At 35.2% G+C, this 19156-nt stretch overlaps 2 protein-coding genes across 2 annotated transcripts in view; one reads left to right on the top strand and one right to left on the bottom strand.

Moving 5' to 3' along the window:
- Positions 1-1278: 1278 nt before the first annotated feature.
- Eif3m (eukaryotic translation initiation factor 3 subunit M) lies at positions 1279-17807 on the top strand. The gene is made up of 11 exons (XM_026404281.2): positions 1279-1384; positions 4570-4702; positions 5555-5693; positions 5970-6093; positions 6251-6345; positions 10236-10319; positions 11188-11287; positions 11867-11948; positions 16041-16184; positions 17145-17205; positions 17663-17807. Exons 1-11 carry the CDS (start codon positions 1343-1345, stop codon positions 17781-17783), a joined length of 1125 nt encoding a protein of 374 aa, XP_026260066.1. The 5' UTR covers positions 1279-1342; the 3' UTR covers positions 17784-17807.
- Positions 17808-17956: 149 nt separating this feature from the next.
- The window catches only part of Ccdc73 (coiled-coil domain containing 73), a 120754-nt gene continuing 119554 nt past the window's right edge, over positions 17957-19156 (bottom strand). The window contains exon 17 of the mRNA XM_026404255.2: positions 17957-18354. Coding sequence (XP_026260040.2) covers positions 18157-18354 — 198 coding nt within the window. The 3' untranslated portion in view covers positions 17957-18156. The remainder of the gene's footprint in view (positions 18355-19156) is intronic.

Here is a 19156-nt window from a genome sequence, read left to right as displayed (position 1 = left end):
ACACACACACACACACACACACACAGCTGGGCTGGGGTTGTAGCTCAGTGGTAGAGCGCTTGCCTAGCACGTGTGAGGCACTGGTTTCGATCCTCAACACCACATAAAAACAAATAAAATAAACAATGTTTGGAGCATGATATTCCCTTAAAAAAAAAAAATCTGACCACTGCCCTTGCCCTTTTTGGCAACGGTTATCTCACGCCTCTCTCTTCTTCATACTCAGCCTAGAGGCCTCCTCACACCTGCCTCAGGCCATTGGTCCTTGCTGTCTTCTGAAAGAAAAACTTTCCCACATATTTCTGGGTACTTTCGTCATTTCCTTCAGGTCTCAATATCATTTCAGCTGTTTTCCTTGATTACTGTAACTAAATAAGCATGCATAGCCACACACCACGCTTTGTTTTTAACTTCTTAGATTTTACCTTCTTAGTTCTACTTAACATGTTCTTTAATTATTTAATAACAACGCAGACAGTGCTCACCGTATACTAAATGCCTTCTATAGTTACTTAATCATAGCAATGCTGAGGTAAGTACTTAAGTCCTCTTATATTTCCAAGAAGAAATAGAAATCCAGAGGTTAGATAATTGCCTTAAGTCATACCTCCATTCAAGGGTGCAGCTAGGATTCCACCCCACAGAACTAGGCAGGATGACATTTAGGACTGCCTTTCTAATTCTTACTAATGTTTATATTCCGTGTGTCCCCACTGGAATGCAGGCTTCACGCGGGAGCTTCCTTGGAAAACTATCGTTGTCCCCATCACAGGGAACATTGCCTGCCCGCTGCTCCCTCAAAGATCGAAAATCGTAACTGGCGGGATTGAGGGGGGATGTCAGACTTAGCACCGGACGCCTATCTCCATGGCTCTCCCGGAAATGCCAAGAGCGTATTAGGATCCACGAATAGACAGAGGCAGGCCCGCTTGACTGGTAGGCAGAAGGGGACGGGGCTAGAAAATAACAACTGTTCTTGGCACACGTAATCTTCATTGGCAGAACAGGCCTAAAATTTCAGAGAAAAGGTGGATTCGGAGCGGCGCCGCCGGAGAGATTAACTAGACGTCCAAGCAGCAACGAAACGCTGAAGACCAGAGGCCGCGAGGGGCGGGGCGGGAAGTGGCCCAGCGGGTGCCGCCCACAAGATCCGTCTGCTACGCCTCCAGCTGCGGCAAGAATACGCGCTAGGATTGGCCCCGTCCATCTCGGTGACCCCCGCCCCACCCAGGCCGGCGCGGGGCTGACCCGGAAGTAGTTGTGGAACCGCCGCGCGGCCCTGCTTCCTTTTCCGGTCGGCGTGGTTTGCTGGGGGAGCGTCCTCGGTTCCCGGGCCTTCATCATGAGCGTCCCGGCCTTCATCGATATCAGTGAGGAAGATCAGGTGTGCTCGCGGGCCACAGTGTCGCTAGAGGGATGTGGAGGTTGTCGTAGGGGTATAACAAATCGCTGCCGAGACTGGGCCGAGTGGACGGGACGCCGCCCCACGGAGCCGGCCCCGGGGATGAGACCTGGAGCTCTCGCCCCCACGTGTACGAGTAGGGAGGCGGCCTGTGATAGGGGCGCACATCTCTAGTCTTGAGTCGCACGAGTCGGTCCACCCGGGATCGCGGTGTGGGGTCCAACATTCCACCGCCAGCTTCCTGGTCGGCGTCGAACTCCCAGCTGGCGTCACTTCTGACAGTTTTGACAAAGTACTCCTTGACTGATTAGAATGGGGTCTGCTGCTGTCCCCAGCGCAGCCACATCGGGCGCGGGTGGGCTGGAATCTGTCTGTAGTCTACATTAGCAGTTCAAGGGAAAACAACTTTGTAATAAGAATTAAAAGATTTTATTGTGCGGTCACAAAGGAGTATGTGGCCCATTTTCCATGTTTAGACTAGGGTTTTCTAGTCCTAGTTATGAAAGTACTGTAACCTCCAAATCATATGCTGTGAGGCATACCTGTTGTGAAACATCCCGATACTTTTTTAAGTTTACTTATTGGCGTTGTTCTTTGATATACAAGGGTGCTGTTTGTATTTTACCTGTAACATAAATTGAATTGGTGAGAGCTAAACTTAAACATGAAATGACATTGTTTAATTTTGTGTAAATGAAGTCCTAAGTTTATCTTTTTTTTCTGTTACTCCACTAACAGGGAAATTTTGATTTCTATACCTTTAATAGCATAAGATAATCCTATAGAATTGCAGAAGTGATCCGTTCCCCTATAGTAGAATTGCGATCCTGTAGAGCAAAGAAAGAAGGGGAAATGAAAAGGGAGGTCAAAAATGTGGAGGGAGGACTGCTATTGTGACTCAGTGTTAGAACACTTGCCTGGCATGTGTGAAGCACTGGGTTCATTCTCAGCACCACAAATAAATAAATAAATAAATAAAGCTTCATTGACAACTAAACATTTTTTTAAAAATAGGGAGGGAGCTAAGCACAGATAGAATGATGTGAAGCACAGGAAATAAAGCCAACAAACTAGTAATGGAAGTTGATACCAACAGTTCGCTGCTAGGTTAATGAAAAAGCATTTGACACTTTCTTTTTAATTAATTTTTTAAAGTTGTAGTTGGATGCAATACCTTATTTTTTATTTATTTATTTTTATGTGGTGCTAATGATCGAACCCAGCTCCTTGTAAGTCTTAAGCAAGCACTCTACCACTGAGCCACAACCCCAGCCACGACACTTGTTTCTAACCTAGTGAATTTGTGAATTGAGAAGTTTTTGTCACTGATGGGTCTTCAGAGTCTGATATCTGTCTGTGTGGTGGTGCATGCCTATAACCCCAGCTTCTCCTGAGGCTAAAGAAGGAGGATCCCAGGTTGAAGGGAACCCTAATCAACATAGTGAGACCCTGTTTCAGAAATGAAGTGCCATTTCTTATTGTAATACATCAATTTCATGCTAGCCATTTCTTTCAGGGAAATATTCTAATTGTTTCAGGGTTTCAGGTTTAGTCGAATTGTTTGATTAGAGTTAAAAAGTGGAATTGTAATCCTTGTTTGTTTTCCTTTGTCTTGTACTGCTGCTCAACTATTGTGGTCTGTGAAAATGATATAAAAAGAGTAAACTTGATTAGTTCATAGAGAGAGTTTAGTATCCAGAGCCGAGAACACCTTTTTTTCTCGATTGAGCCAGATATTTCTGCCCTAGGGAAGTATGCTTTCCAGTGGTATTTTTGTTCTAATATGGTGACAGGTAACTTTTTTTTTTTTTTTTTTTAAATCTTGCTTATAATACTAACTCTTTAATGAAGTTACTATGTGTTGCCAAAAAAAAATGGCACCAAGAAGTCTACAACTTAATGTATTTACTAAAAACCATATTTGTGGGTTTAAAAATCTTGATGGCTGAGCTGGGGCCATAGCTCAGTGGTAGAGTGCTTGCCTAGCTTGCATGAGCCACTGGGTTCAGTCCTCAGCACTACATAAAAATAAACAAATAAAGGCATTCTGCCCTACAACTACAAAAAAAAAAAAAAATCTTGATGGCCTACACCAAGGTGGGTTTTTTTTTTTTTAAATAATTTTGTCTTGAAAATGTGGGGCCTGTGCATTTATTAATGGTATCCTTTCATCTGCTTGTTTTAGTTTTTCAGTTTGTTATCTTTAAAACCATTTACATTCATATTTGGCTACCATGAATATTAAGCACTCAAATGTGAAGGATTATTAAGTATCAGCTGGTGTGGCATGCCTGTAATCCCAGCTTCTTCAGAGACTGGGGCAGGAAGATTACAATTTCAAGGCCAATTTAGGCAAAAAAGGGGGGGGACTGGGATGTAGCAACATGTTGGAGGCTCTGGGTTCAATTCCTAGCACAGCAAATGAATAAATAAATAAACACAAATAAAATAGGAAATGTCCAAATGACTAAATGTGGTACTTCAGTTGTGTTTTTATTGGTCCAAATGTACTTTCTCACCCAGATACTTTTTTAAGAGATTTGTTACCTCCTATGTCCAGTTTTATACATTTTATTCGAGGCAATATTCAAAGACATGTCTTTTAAAAATATCTTTGCATCTCTCAAAATTTATGCTCAAATAGATTCTCAAAAATTAAATTAACAAGTGATTACCCTCTTGGCCCAGATAATGTTTTAAACTTTCCTAGTAGCTGTGTGTATATATATGTAGTTGAGAACAATAAAATTTTCATTTCTTTCTAAAGAAGTTGAATTTGCCAAGTCAAATCAATTTCTTCTCTGTGCCCCCCACCCCATATACATGCACACATGGAAGGCCTTTGGCTTATATTAGAAAGCTTTTGCTATATATTGGAAGTCTAACAGGATATAGGTGACATAAGAGACTTTGAAGGTGATCCTTGTGGTGCCAAGTGTGTCTGGGGCCACAGGCCTTGTGGGGGAATCCTGTGATTCCTATGGTAGAAGTGAGGAAGAAGTCCTTCAATATAATTTGAAGTAAATTAATTCCTAAATATAGTATTTGCTTTTTGGTTTTTCAGAAGTAGGACAGAATGGTTTGAGTTTTTATATTTTGACATTTATAGTCACCTTTGTAAATATACACATAAAAGAGACTTATGACAATCTTATTTGATTCAACAGGCTGCTGAACTTCGTGCTTATCTGAAATCTAAAGGAGCTGAGATCTCAGAAGAGAACTCAGAAGGTGGACTTCATGTAGATTTAGCTCAAATTATTGAAGCCTGTGATGTCTGTCTGAAGGAAGATGATAAAGGTTTGTTTTATTTTTTCTAATATTACTAATTATGAAAGAACCTACTTTAAATATTTTCATGTTAATTTTGTGTTTTTCATTTCAAGCCAGTTTTGAGAAAACCTTTAACATTGTGTAATCCTTGAATGTTATTACACACACAACTGCTAGTGATTTTAGAAGGAACTGAAGAAAAACAGTGAAGCTCTTTGCTCTTCATGAGGTTTAGATAAATGCCCAAGGGGGGGATGATAGCATTTCAAGTAGTCTAAAAGCCATTTAATTATTAGACCAGTTTCACATGTACTGAGTTAAAGTGGGGAGTTTTTAAAAATTGTGGGTTCCGAAATCTCTTAGAGATTAAACTTGGTATATGGATAATCTCTATGAAACTTGAAAATAAGCCCATCAACCAGAAAGTTAAAGAGTTTTCATCTCTTAATAATTTTCTACACATAGATGAAGTTTTCCTTAATTGAAACAACATCCTAACCAAAAGGCTAACAAATAACTTCCAGAATGATTGAATATAATGCCAATGTTGAAATAAAAAATATGCATATAGATACTTGCAAATCACTCATTTATTTTTCTAAAATAGAAACCAAATCTTGGATAACAATTTTCTTCCTCACTAATGAGATGTGTAAATTGCTCTGTGAATGTTAGCTGTGCAGAAGAGCTAGTTCAGTTTGAACTCATACTGAGTATATTTTTGCTGCTGTCCATTGAGGACAACTGTTTTATAGTAGCCAGGTTTTCTCTTTCTAAATTGTCTTTTAAGTTTTGTGGCTTTTGTTGTATTAAAACCCTGGAAATACACATTTAACTAGACATTATATCACAATAGTTGTGTTATTGATACTTGCGTAGATGTGGAAAGTGTGATGAACAGTGTGGTATCCCTCCTGTTGATCCTGGAACCTGACAAACAGGAAGCATTGATTGAAAGCCTGTGTGAAAAGCTGGTGAAGTTTCGGGAAGGTGAACGCCCATCTCTGAGACTGCAATTGTAAGTTAAGAAGGAAAAGAGGTCTGGTTTTTCACAGGGGCTATTTATGTGTCACTACCTGTTAATGGTTAAGAACAGGCATTCTGGAACTTGACTGTCAGCTGTGGCTCTTACTATCTGTGAACTTGGGCAAGTCATTTAACCTTTCTCTGCCCTAGTTCCTTCCTTAGTGACATGAAGTTATTAATCTGATTCCAGATTTGTGGTGAGAGCATATCCCCTCATCTTAACATTATGGTTGCTGATCTCAAACATTGTTTATTGTTTGTTAACCAGGCTAAGCAACCTTTTCCATGGAATGGATAAGAACACTCCTGTAAGATACACAGTGTACTGCAGCCTCATTAAAGTGGCAGCATCTTGTGGAGCCATCCAGTACATTCCAACTGAGCTGGATCAAGTGAGTTACTATGGGTAATAGTGCTTACAAGAAATGTAGCTTTATGTTGTAGCTAAGATAGGAAGAAGCTATGTGTATTCTAAAAATTGTCTTTTAGATTGTGAGAATATATTCAGCGGTGTTACTAATTTTTCTCCTTTTGCCAATCTCATTATAGGTGAGAAAGTGGATTTCTGACTGGAATCTTACCACTGAAAAAAAACACACCCTTTTAAGATTACTTTATGAGGCTCTTGTGGATTGTAAGAAAAGGTATTCAGGAGTAATGAACTTACAACTTAAAAGCATATAAGTAGGTGGGAGGACAGGAAGGGCCAGTAATTTTGTTCTATTGTTCTCCACGGTTAAAAATATATTTCTGTAAATTTACCTACTAAGTTAAAAGATTACTGCAAAGATTGGAGTGATTTTCCTCATCTTTAAACTGTTTAAAAAGCAAAGTCTACTTTTGTTCTAAAAATGATAAAATTGTTAATCCTAAAACTGTGAAAAACATGAGCCTAAATTATTATTTTTTTGTAGTTGTAGATAAACAGTATGCCTTTATTTTGTGTATTTTTTTTTTTTTAATGTGGTGCTGAGGATTGAACCCAGTGCCTCACACATGCTAGGCAAGCACTCTGCCACTGAGCTATAGCCCCAGCCTCTAGCCTAAATTATTTAATGGTGCTTTGTTGTCTTAGTAGGGATAGCGCTGTTGCTTTTGTTGAATGATGGTGAGGGCCCACCAATCAAATGTTACCACAAAGTCTCATATAAACAATGACCCTGAGCTGAAACTTGGCATTGAGCTGTACTAAATGAGTATCTGTTGGGCTGTGGCAACATCTTGGGTTTCTAAGGCTTCTGTTTAACCCCATAAACTTTATGCCCAAAATATTTATTCTTCTGCATACTCAGTTTTAGAATGCCTACAAATGATATGTTTGGCTCAATTTTTAAAAATTAGTGATGTTTTTGTTTAATGAAGGATAATTCTAACTTTTTGATCTACTTTTTCTCTTTTTTCATAGTGGTCAAAGACTTTCAGGAAAAGTAATCAATCTTCAATTTTAGTTTTCTTGCACAAATTTCTCTGTTCTGGCTTTCAGGGCTTTTCTGTTGTGTTAAAAAACTGAATTTTGCAAACCAAAAAGAAGAGGAAATGTTATATTTTTGTTGTGAAATTTGGAGTGTTTTGTCATAAAGTAAGCAGGAGATTCTTGCCCTTATAGTGTAGTCATTCAGAAATAGTGGGTACTTTTATATGCTGGTGTGCTTCTGACATCTTTCCAGCCAGTTGTCAGTACTGTATTAAGAGGAAGTAGTTTATACCAAAGACCGCTTCAAATGGAGAACATTAAAAACTATTAGAAAAAGAATCTGTATTTTAATCCAACTATTAAATGTGCATGTGGAGTCAGACTACTGGAATTCAAATCTTGGTTTTGCCACTTATATGACCCTGAATAAGAGACATAATGTTGCTGTGCTTTAGTTTCCTACTTCAAAGTAGAAGTGGTAATATTAGTGCTTATGTCAGGGTTGTTGAAAAGATTAAATATATGTACATTACCTTAAATGAATATTATGTATATATTGATGATTTTCAACTATTTCCCTCTGTTTCTTGCCTGAACTTCAGATGTTATTCCTATTTGACTTCTCCATTTAGGTGTTCAAAAGGTGTCTCAAATTTGACACCTACAGAAGTAAACCATAGATTTTTGTTTTCTTCTAAACCAGTTCTGTTTTACTCAACTTAGGACAAAACCATTTTTATACTTTCAGTTGCTCAAGACCAAAACTGGGATTCATCTTTGACTTCTCTTGTTTTATATACCACATTTAATTTGTCAGTAAATCTAATCAACTTCTTACCACTTTTTTTTACTTTAAAAAAAATAAATGACAGCAGAATGCATTGCAATTCTTATTACACATATATAGCACAATTTTTCATATCTCTGGTTGTATATAAAGTATGTGGACACCAATTTGTGTTTTCCTACATGTACTTTGGATAATGATGTCTATCACATTTCACCATTCTTACCACTTCTGATGCTACTTTGTGGTCTCAGCTACCATTGTTTCTTTTTGTGATTATTGAAGGAGCCTCTTACCCAGTCTCTTTTGGTCCTTGTCCCTCTATAGTCTCTTCTTAATGTAGTTGCCAGAAAGTTCTGTTTAATGTGGAAGGTCAGATTGATTATTTTTCCCCTCTAGCCGGGACCCCCTAGTGGCTTCATTCAGAGTAAAAGGCAAAGCTACCTCCAGTACTGTGGTTCTGGCTTTTCTTCCTAGAGTACTCTCCCAGGTTTCCATGTGACTCCCTCTTTTCAGATCTTTAAGTACTTAGCAAGCATAAGAGCTTGGACATAACTCCCAGTTTTTAGACATGTGAAAATTAGTTTCCAATATTTGAATTTCAGTTCCTTCATTTTTAAGAACAGATACAGTCCAGTGGACATCTGTACTCTTTGTCATCTTGACCTTTCAGTAGCATGTGGCCATGGTACCCCTTCCCTCAGAAACTCTTTTCTCCATTTAGGTGACACCACTGTCCTTGTTTTCCTCCAGACTCTCTGAAGTTCAGTCTGACACATTTGTAAATTAGTATTCCTCTGTTCCTTTAAAGGTTGGTGTTACTCAAGATGTTTCCTCAGTCTGTTCTTTCTTCTTAGATCATCTCATCTATGGCTTCTGTCACTTACAAAATGAAAATCCATGTCTTTAATGCTGGCTACTCTTCTAAGCTTCAGATCTATATGTCCAACTGTTTTCTGTTTTCACTTGGATGTGTCCAAAGGTGTCACCAACAGTGTGACCAAAATGAATTTATTATTTTCTCCCTCTAAGTTAAATCTTCATGTTCAGTAAATGACAGGACCATTTCCTTAAGCAAGAAAACTTAGTGATATCCTCAATTCCCTCCTCTCCATCTCCTTTATCACCACATCTGGTTATTTCTGCTTCTGCAGTGATTTTGTCTCTACCAGCCATCATCATTGCTTCTCTGGGTGATTTCAGTAGTCTTCAAAGTGGCCTGTATTGCATTGCACAACCACAGGAATTTTTTTCTGAAACAAATTTTATCTTATTTTTTAAGCTTTATTTTTTTTAGGAAGTGCAAGATTCTTAATGTGGTTTATAAAAGTATATAAAAGGGTAATTAACAATGAGTAGAACGTGGTTTTTCTTAGTTTCCCTTTGAATTTTTATAGTTCTATCACTGAATTTAAAAGGCTAACTGCCACTTAATCATCCTATAATTATATTTATACATCTTAAGAAACCTTGATTTTGAAAGAATTTTGGAGTACCATTAAAGTTTTAAAGATAAATGATGTAGTTCCAAGGAGTTGAAGTTGAATGAATGCATTTAATTATTTTATGTTTTTTTGTGGTGGTAATGTGATCATCTATGTAATTTTAGTGATAATTTAATTGAAAGATGATCTTGAGTAGAATGACTTAAATATATGATGTTGTCTCAATAGCCATACTGTCCTAACAGTTTCTGGGACACACCAAACTTTTTCCCCACCCTGAGCATTTATTTATTTATTTATTTACTTACTTATTTATTTATTTTGGTTGTCAGTGGACCTTTAATTAATTAGTTAATTAACTAATATGTGGTGCTGAGAATTGAACCCAGTGCTTCACACATGCTAGGCGAGTGCTCTACCACTCAGTCACAACCCAGCCCCACCCTTGGCATTTATAATACTTGGTCTTCTCTCGGCCTAGAAATTCATCTTACCCCCATCTTCCACCCCTAGATTTTATTACACCCAAGAAAAGAACATTAAAGGGATATTTACATCCTTTCAGTATCAGCCTACCTTCCTTGCCCTGCTCATGCTCTCTAAAATACACTCTGCTTTCTGCCCTATTCTGTTGCATCACCTTATATTTCCTTCATAACACTTAGATATTATGTTTTCTTGGTTGTCTGATTTTCCTACAAAAAGGAAAGTTCTATGACTTTTTTTTAATAGGTGGGGACTATGTTGTGTTTCTTGGTCACCATTTACACACACACACACACACACACGTATATATCATCAGAACGGGCCTGCAATTAGTGTATATTTTTTAATTAAAGAATGACAGTTATGATGCATTCATATTCCTAAAATAGTATTTCTCCTTAGTGATGCTGCTTCAAAAGTCATGGTGGAATTGCTTGGAAGTTACACGGAAGACAATGCTTCCCAGGCTCGAGTTGATGCCCACAGGTAACATTAAACATTGTTATAATAAGGGCCTGAGGCAAATTGGATTATTGAGTTACATGATTCTGAAATCATGTCTGCAACCAGTAGTGAGCCAAAGCTATTCAATAATGTGTTTCCTGGTGGTTCTGAGTTGATATTCAGATTCAAGATTGGGTTTTGGAAGAACCATAAATTGTATGTGAAATAGCCACTTGGTGTATATGGGATCTTGCTGGTAAGGGGGTAATGATTCCAACCCAAGAACTAGAATCTAGTCTTGGGTTAGTTTATCCTAATATTGTCATGTAAGTGGGGAAAAGTTGATGAATTAATTGCTTAAAGTTGGACATTGCAAATGAGAAGGGCTTTAGTACTAGCTTTAACAAGTAAAAATAAGAATAGTTATTGATACACATGGACATGTACAGTGGTAGGAGTTGTTAAACAGAGTAGATAGTGGTAAAAAATTTTGATGGGGTTAACAGACCAAATTCAAATATTTACTCCATCCTCTAATTAGCACTTGTTCTTTCTGAGCCACTTTCATCAGTAAAACAGTAAGATAATATTGTGTTTCAGTGCATTGTTCTCAGGGTAAATGAGATATGCTTGTAAACCACTTTTCTAGCACATGGTAAGGTGCTTCTGTTGGCTATTTGCTTACCATTGTTCTTTCTCTTCAGCTTTTTATCACAACTTTTTTTTTATTATGTTAAAACAGACCTGATAAAAATATTGATCTGTTAAAATCCCTTCCTGTACCATTTTTAACAGTGTATACATTGGACTCTTAACTTACTGAATTAAATACATTTTGTGACTTGCAAAAAAGTTAGTGAAGAACCAGGATTTCAAAACTCTGAGCTTGTGTTTTTGTTTTCTGGTTAAGGTGTATTGTACGAGCATTGAAAGATCCAAATGCATTTCTTTTTGACCATCTTCTTACTTTAAAACCAGTCAAGTTCTTGGAAGGCGAGCTTATTCATGATGTAAGTAGTTCTTCAATGTGAAAATTTTTCCGTTTTCTAAATATTGCATACTGAAGCAGCCGTATTTTTTTTTTTCTTTCATTAATGAACATGACTATGGATAGATGTTACTCTCTCTATATCAGGAACAGGCTGATATTCTCTAACCACTACATACAGTCTTGTTCTTCCTCCCTTTATTTATCTCCTAACTTAGCCTGGCCATTATGGACCTCAATAATACACATTTCTTTTTTAATTTCTTGTGTCATTAGCCCCAAATAGGAAGATAAGTCTGATATTTAAAAACACATGAACATACTTTAAAGTGCAAGTATAAATATTTTTTGGATTATTTTCTAGTTGGGCTCTACCAAATGTTAACCACCATCTTTCAGTATTGATAATTTAGAGCTCACTATATTTACTGATTGTTTCATTTTAACAGAGAGTCATATGAAAGGAAGTGGTTTGGTAATTTGATGAAACATTGATATTTTACACTAAAAGAAATGTGGAGTTTTATTGTTAGGAGTCAGTGTCTTCAAAAGTATCTTGAGTATAAATCTTGATTCTATCTTGATAATTTTTTTTTCTCAGCTTTTAACCATTTTTGTGAGTGCGAAGTTGGCATCCTATGTCAAGTTTTATCAGAATAATAAAGACTTCATTGATTCACTTGGTAAGTTTTGAAGGATAGAGGTTGGAACATATTCCTTTGATGTAACATGTCATATCTGAACATATTGTTCTGTGAGATCCTGCAAATATGGTTACAATTTTATCTGTAGATGGCCCTAGCAAGCTTGATAGAACAACAACAAACAAGCAGACAGTTTAAGATTATTTAGAATGAATTGGTAACTAGAAACCAAGTATATAAGATGGCATTTGTGATTTTAAAAATAGACAAGAGAGCATGAAAACCCATAAAGGAGACCATGAAAGCCTGCTCAGACAACCTGGGCTTATTGAACTTGAGGCCCTTCCAGCTCTACTATCCCAAGTTCTAGCAGGAATCAGATGCTTAGGAGAGATTCAGATAGAAATAGTTCCATTAATAATGGGTGTTTTTAAAAATTGGGATGAGAGAGGGAGCAGCAAAGTAACTAAAAGGATCACCATGACTTTGATCATAATGGTGACCTTTGGAAGTACGTGATAAAATTCAGTGATGAAAGGCACTTCATTAAGCTAAAGGTTGTTTATTTGTAGAAGACTTCATTCCTTAGATGTGCAGCAATTTGTATTTTTATTTCTTCTTTTAACTTTTTAAAGATGTAGTTACAAAATTGTAGGAGAAAATGTTTTTTCCCCCTGTACTATGTATTTTGTGGTTGGATTATGATTCCTCCTCTGTCAAAAAAATTTAAACTACAAAAGTATATAATAGCATTGCTTATATTTTATATGTATAATTATGTATTATATATTAGTTCTGGGGAGTTAAAAATGGATACGTAGTGATTTTACATGATAGAAACTTTGCTAACTTCAGTTTATGAAGACAACATAAGAAATCTGATTTATATCTTTGAATTTTGTTGTCTGAATGCATCAGAGTTCAGTAAATGTTTGCCAAATTGAATTGAACCTTATCCTCTTGAGCAAACCCATGTATGTTCAGTATTTTAATTTTCTTCTGGAGCATGTTTTAAATAATAAAATTATAAAGAGAATACTTAGAAAACCTTCTGTTGAACAGATTTTAAATGTCCTAAAAGTACCAGTTTTTTGACAGCTTTATGCAACTACAGGGATTTGATATCCTCTTAGGCAATAATCAAAATATGTTAGAGGTCAATTATATGTTTCATATTAACATCGATTATTAGTCATCTTGGTTGTTTGAGATATAGATGAAGAGTACATTTATAATCTACTTGGTTATGCTTAGCTTTCCATTTACTAATCAGTAATTCCTATCACCTATAAATTTTATGCGGCCAATAGAATTGGTGAAGATTGACTTATTCAAACATAGGCATTTGAAATACACCAAGATTAAGTAGATGCGAAAGTGTGTAGAATGCTTTGCCAGGTGCAGTAGACCCAGAAAACCACATTCTGTCCCAGTTAATTTGCTTTGTGGCATGAAGCTGTGTGATGGAATGTTAATGTCAGCAACCTCTTTATTTACGCACCAAGGCAAAAGGAGTAGTAATTAACACTTTGACACTCCCCCATTGATGTGTAATTGACTGTTTCAAAGGAGCACTGGTTCATAAGCTATTGCATGCATTAAAATTGCGTTTTCTATATTGCAGCATTTTAAGACAAGGGTCAGTGACAATGCAGAAATTGCTCAATGATGCACATTTTTTTATTACTGCATTAAGGTTTTGACATATTAGTAATGAATAAATGTTTCCATAAAATTAGATTTTTTATAACTTTAAATGAAATATGACACAGAACACCATGACTTACTCTTTGAAGGTAGTATTCTAGTTTTATGAAACAAAGCATGACTTCCTTCTCATCTTTAACTCCTACTTCACCAGCTTAAGAGTTTGATTTTTAAAATGGGTATAAAAGCAATGAATAACTTTAATCATCAATATGAGATGTTTTTAGAGACAAGTTTTCATAGGTAAAATAGATACTGGTTTTATATAATTCATTTTAGAAATAGTTCATTCCTCTATAGGTTTTTTCACTTATGCTAGAGTAGCAGTAACCTTGATTTTAAAGAGTATTTTGGTTAATATCTTAGAAATATAAGGAGGTTTTTTATCATTCATCGTATTGCAAGGAAACTATATGCCCAAAGAATTGGGAATGTTAAGAAATTTTTGAGAATCTTTAGTATTCTCTGATAGGAAAAAATTCCCAACATATTACTTTATTGTGCTAACTGGAAATCAAACTCCCTAATTTGCTTTTGTTTTGGGTATACCTATTAATTTTCTTCTATATTAGAAATTTATTTATAGAAGATGCTTTTGAGAAAACATTTTATTAAATTTGTGTTTTGTGTTTTATAGATGTATTGCTAGACATTTATTATAGTTGAAAGATTACAAATGTCCAGATTCCACAGGTAGCATCTGTTTGTCAAAACGTTTTTTTTATTAATGCTGACACCACTTGGGCCAACAGTATCATTGTCTTGTGTCAACTGAATTGCCCTAACATGTCCACATGTAATCTGGTATTATTCAGTTGCTACCTTTTTGCTTCAGAAAGTTAATCAGAATCTGATTTGCATTTGTTAATTAGGGTTAATGTGCACTAATTGATTTTTTGATGCTTGTAGATTTCCATTAAACCCAGTTAGCAATACTTACTTGTGTACCTCATTCGTTTGAGTTATGATGATCATGTTTTTGTTGAATCTGTGCCAAATAGGAAGCCTGCATCATAATTACAGCTAATTAATAGATGATCATGCCCTATATTAATGGGCTTCCCTAGTCTTCTACTAATGTATGAATGTTATAAATTTCAAATTTATTTATGGAGTGTTTAAATAACTTTTTTTTTAAATACAGATTTTAGGCCCTGAATTAGTAGAGGGCACATAATTTATTTACCGAGTTTACATAATTTGAAAGTTCAAAGAAAAGGAACATGAAAACAATTCAAGATAAGTTTTAGAAACCTGTTTTTATTGATATATTATCAAAACAAGTATATGTGATACTTGTGTTTTAATTCTTCTGTTTAGGACCAGTTTATAATTTGGGTAGCTAGAATTTGCAAATTATTTTGTATTGTCTTTTTTTTTCATACTGGGGATTGGACCCAGGGTCACTTTATCACTGAGCCACATCCCCAGCCTATTTGTTTTGTTGAGACAGGGTCTCCTTTAAGTTGCTGAGGCTGGCTTTAAACTTGTGATCCTCCTGCCTTGGCCTTCCAAGCTGCTGAGATTACAGGTGTTTGCCACCAAACCCAGCTGTCCTGTATTTTGTAAATGAAACTATTTTGTGGGTCTGAAACTACCACTTTATAAGTCCTTTAATGTCTTTGCTCTTTGGTTTTCTTTTTGTAAAGTAAAAGTATCAGGACTAAAACTTGATAAGTTTTGTTCTAGGCTTAACAGTTGTTTGTGATCCAAATAAAGTATAACGGCATATTTTACTAAAAATTAAAAGGCAGGCTGGGGTTGTGGCTCAGTGGTAGATCGCTTGCCTCTCGTACGTGAGGCACTGGTTTTGATTCTCAGCACTGAATATAAATAAAGAAAAGAGAGTTCATTGACAACTAAAAAATTTTTTTAAAAAAAATTTGAATTTTTAAAATTATTTTCTACTTCAGCTTTATAAAGAAAAAGTATCACTGCTAATGGTATGGTTTAATTTTATTTACTAAGTATATTGGCCTCTAATGTTTAAATGATAAGCACATTTGGTTTTCATTTGTAAGTATTAAATCCAGAGTAACCTGAAGGGAAATTGAATGTTTTATAACTGATAGTGTTAATGAAAGTATTTAAAATTCACATTTACTAGTAACAGTGACACAGAACAAGTTAATATATATATATATAAGGAATCCTGTGTATTTAAATAACTAATAGTGAAAATAAGCTTAGGTACTTTAACTATGTAATGTATTTTGATTTTATCTACTAAAATATATAAATAAAAAATGTGAAATGTTCAAAACTTCCAGGGCCTCATTATTTATAGTCCATTCTTAACTTTGAACCTATCAGTCACCTGTGGCAGTGACTTCATTTTAGGGTCACCTTGTGGTCTTCAAAAATTAAATTGTGTAGGTCTTTAACTAGTATGGATACTTATTAGGCTTCGCTATCTTTATTCAGGCCTTTTACATGAACAGAATATGGCAAAAATGAGACTACTTACTTTTATGGGAATGGCAGTGGAAAATAAAGAAATTTCTTTTGATACAATGCAGCAGGAACTTCAAATTGGAGCTGATGATGTTGAAGCCTTTGTTATTGATGGTAAGGCAATTTGAACATTTTATTTCTTCTATGTGGAATGTAAGATTTTGATCTTGAAATGACCCTTGTGCAGATGAAGCTAGACTCTTGTTGCAAATGTGTATGTTTAGTAGACAACTAGGTATATTTGTAATAGAATGAATTCAGTAGGTATGTAAATAATGTAGGTTTTGATGTTCTAGCTCCTGAAATTGTATAGAATCAAGTCCTTTAGGCAGTGTAGTGTTGTGGTTAAGAGCACAGATTTTAGCATAACACCTACGTTTGAGACCAGGTCTTCCTGGCATGTAGGAAATACTTTGTACCTATTAACCATTCCCTTTGTGTAATAAGTGTAGAAATAGAACCTTCTTTCCCTGACGTCGTATTATAAAGTGACTTAACTGTTAATCAGGAATTTTTTCCCTGAACTTTCAAAGTTTATGCATTGAGGGGATTTAAGATAATTAAGATAAGTGTATAGAACTATTGGTATTGTTTCTTCTAATAATCTTGATCTCCAGTGGTCATATAAGGAAGTAATATGTTGTAAGGAAGTTCATTTTTTTCCACCATATGTAAGTGCAGGGAGAACAACTAGAATCTTAATAAAAACTCTGAGCCTGTAATCCCAGTGGAAAGAGGATCACAAATGCAAGGCCAGTTTCAGCAAATGAGCAAGACCCTAGTTCAAAATAAAACTGGGGATGTAGTTCAATGGTAAAGAACCTCTGGGTTCTATCTCAAGTACCAACCCTGCCCCCCCAAACTGTGTTAGTGAATATTTATTGGGTGTATGAAACCTTTCTCTTTGTTACATCATATTATTTTGCTCATTATATTCAAAGAGTGGGTTTGTAAAATAATGTTGGTAACAGCGTAAAGTTTTATTATGACCAGTTGGACATACCCTAGCAGTTTTTCTTGAAATTTTCTATATAACATTATCATGTTAAAAAAATAATAATTTTTTTTTTTCAGCGGTAAGAACTAAAATGGTCTACTGCAAAATTGATCAGACTCAGAGAAAAGTAGTTGTCAGGTAAGACATTTAATACTTGCAGCATTTTGTAGAACAATTTAGTTTGTTCTGATTATTTCACTTAAATGTTTAGAGAACCAAGGTGGTGTTCTTATCAGTTGACTGTAGTTAAATAGTTGCTATTTATCATAATTTTATTAAAGTTCAGACTGAATGTGATTAGCTTATTTAATGAAAGAGTCCTATTTTCCAGCACATTTCATTTAATGGCTGAGCATTGGCTAGAATACTAATGACTTTTGTGTCTGCTTTATATAGTTGTTCAGGAGAATAGAAGGTTTCAGATCAGTGTGGTAAAGATGTTTTTAAAATAAGTGTCTAAAATTCTCTTATAAATCTAAATCATGTCTTATACTTAACTTTGCTTTTAATTAGATTCAACTGTGTAGTGTTATAAAAAGAACATCAGAGGATAAAAGGTTGACTAATGCATTGTTTTTAATTTTTCAATTTTTAGTCATAGCACACATCGGACATTTGGAAAACAACAGTGGCAACAACTGTATGACACACTTAATGCCTGGAAACAAAACTTGAACAAAGTGAAAAACAGCCTTTTGAGTCTTTCTGATACCTGAATTTTAATGTAAATAATTTTGTTCTTTCGGGAGAAAAATCAAAACCTTAGTAAAACATAATAAACTAAAAATTTGACTAGTCTGGGCATTTATTGTCTCAATTCTAAAGAAAAATCACAAACCCAGAGGATAGAAAGTAGCATATTATAAAGGGTCACTTTGTTTTTTATATATAATGAGGCAGCTATCTTAAATGGTGTATTTGCAGAATCAGATAACATACAATTTTAATAACGACAGAAACAAAGTTAGAAAAGTTGAAGACAACTGTAAAGCTTTAGGTGTAAGTTATTTTATTCTGGTAATAACCGTACCAGTGTTCCAGTTTCATTTCACTACTGAAAGTATCTGTTAACTTCACTTAATCTGTCTTTTAAAACATCTCTTCAGCTTTTCTTTTTTTTAATTGGTTGCCATTTTCTAAGCTTAAAAACTTTTCAGTTATCTGATTTGTCGTGAGGCTCTTCCAGTTGTTGTTACCAGAAAAGGCAGCTAGATCAGGAGCATCTTTGACCTTGATTGCCTGAAAATGGCTTTGTAACACAGTGGAAATCAGAGGCTTTGCTTTGACCTAGGAAAGATAAGTCTGTTTTACCATTTAAATTTTACAAATGACTTTTTATAAAGAATCCTTTTAGCCTCTGCAATTACAAGTAGATGATAAAAGCCAAGGTTTTCATGCTGATTTACAATTACTTTAGTAATATTGGTACAATACAATATATAGTACCTCTTCAAAATATAAGATATTCCAAGGATACCACAATTATTTTCTAAAAGGTCTTGAGTTTATGGTGGAAGGTATTTAAAAATATTATGAGGTAAAAATTAGTTTCATCTTCTATATCCTTTTCAAATGTCTTTCATCAAAGCTAGGAGAAGATAAAAATTCAGACAGAAACAACCTATAAAATTTGCCTTTTCATGTTTCCTCTCATGCTTCAGTGTACTATTGTTGAAGAAACAGGAAAGAGGAATGAGGTATTTTTGAAGTTGGCATGTCTCCAGGAACTGCACTGCCATATTTATAATGTGTTTAAAAAAATAACTTGTTTTAAAGATTTTTTTTCCCCCTGATAAAATACTGGACATTCAGAAAATGGACAAAAGTATTTAAAAAAAAAAAAAAAACAACTTTAATCTATTGCCCAAAGAAACCTGTCAATACTTGGGTATTGTTTATGCCATTCTTTTTTCTGGTTTTAGCATATTGATTGTTCTGTAGAATTTTCTATTTTGCTTTTCTTCTGTGAGCAGTTTTCTGGGTCTTAAATTTTTCATGAGTAACTCTTAAGTGGCTGCAAAATAATCCCTGTAGAAATGATTTAACTTCTTCAATTAAATGTTTACTTTGTTTGCAGTTTATGCCTCTT

Source organism: Urocitellus parryii, chromosome 4, assembly GCF_045843805.1.
Source record: "Urocitellus parryii isolate mUroPar1 chromosome 4, mUroPar1.hap1, whole genome shotgun sequence".
NCBI lineage: Eukaryota > Metazoa > Chordata > Mammalia > Rodentia > Sciuridae > Urocitellus > Urocitellus parryii.
The sequence above is the reverse complement of the archived record's forward strand: the minus strand, read 5'-3'. Positions and strand labels throughout refer to the sequence as shown.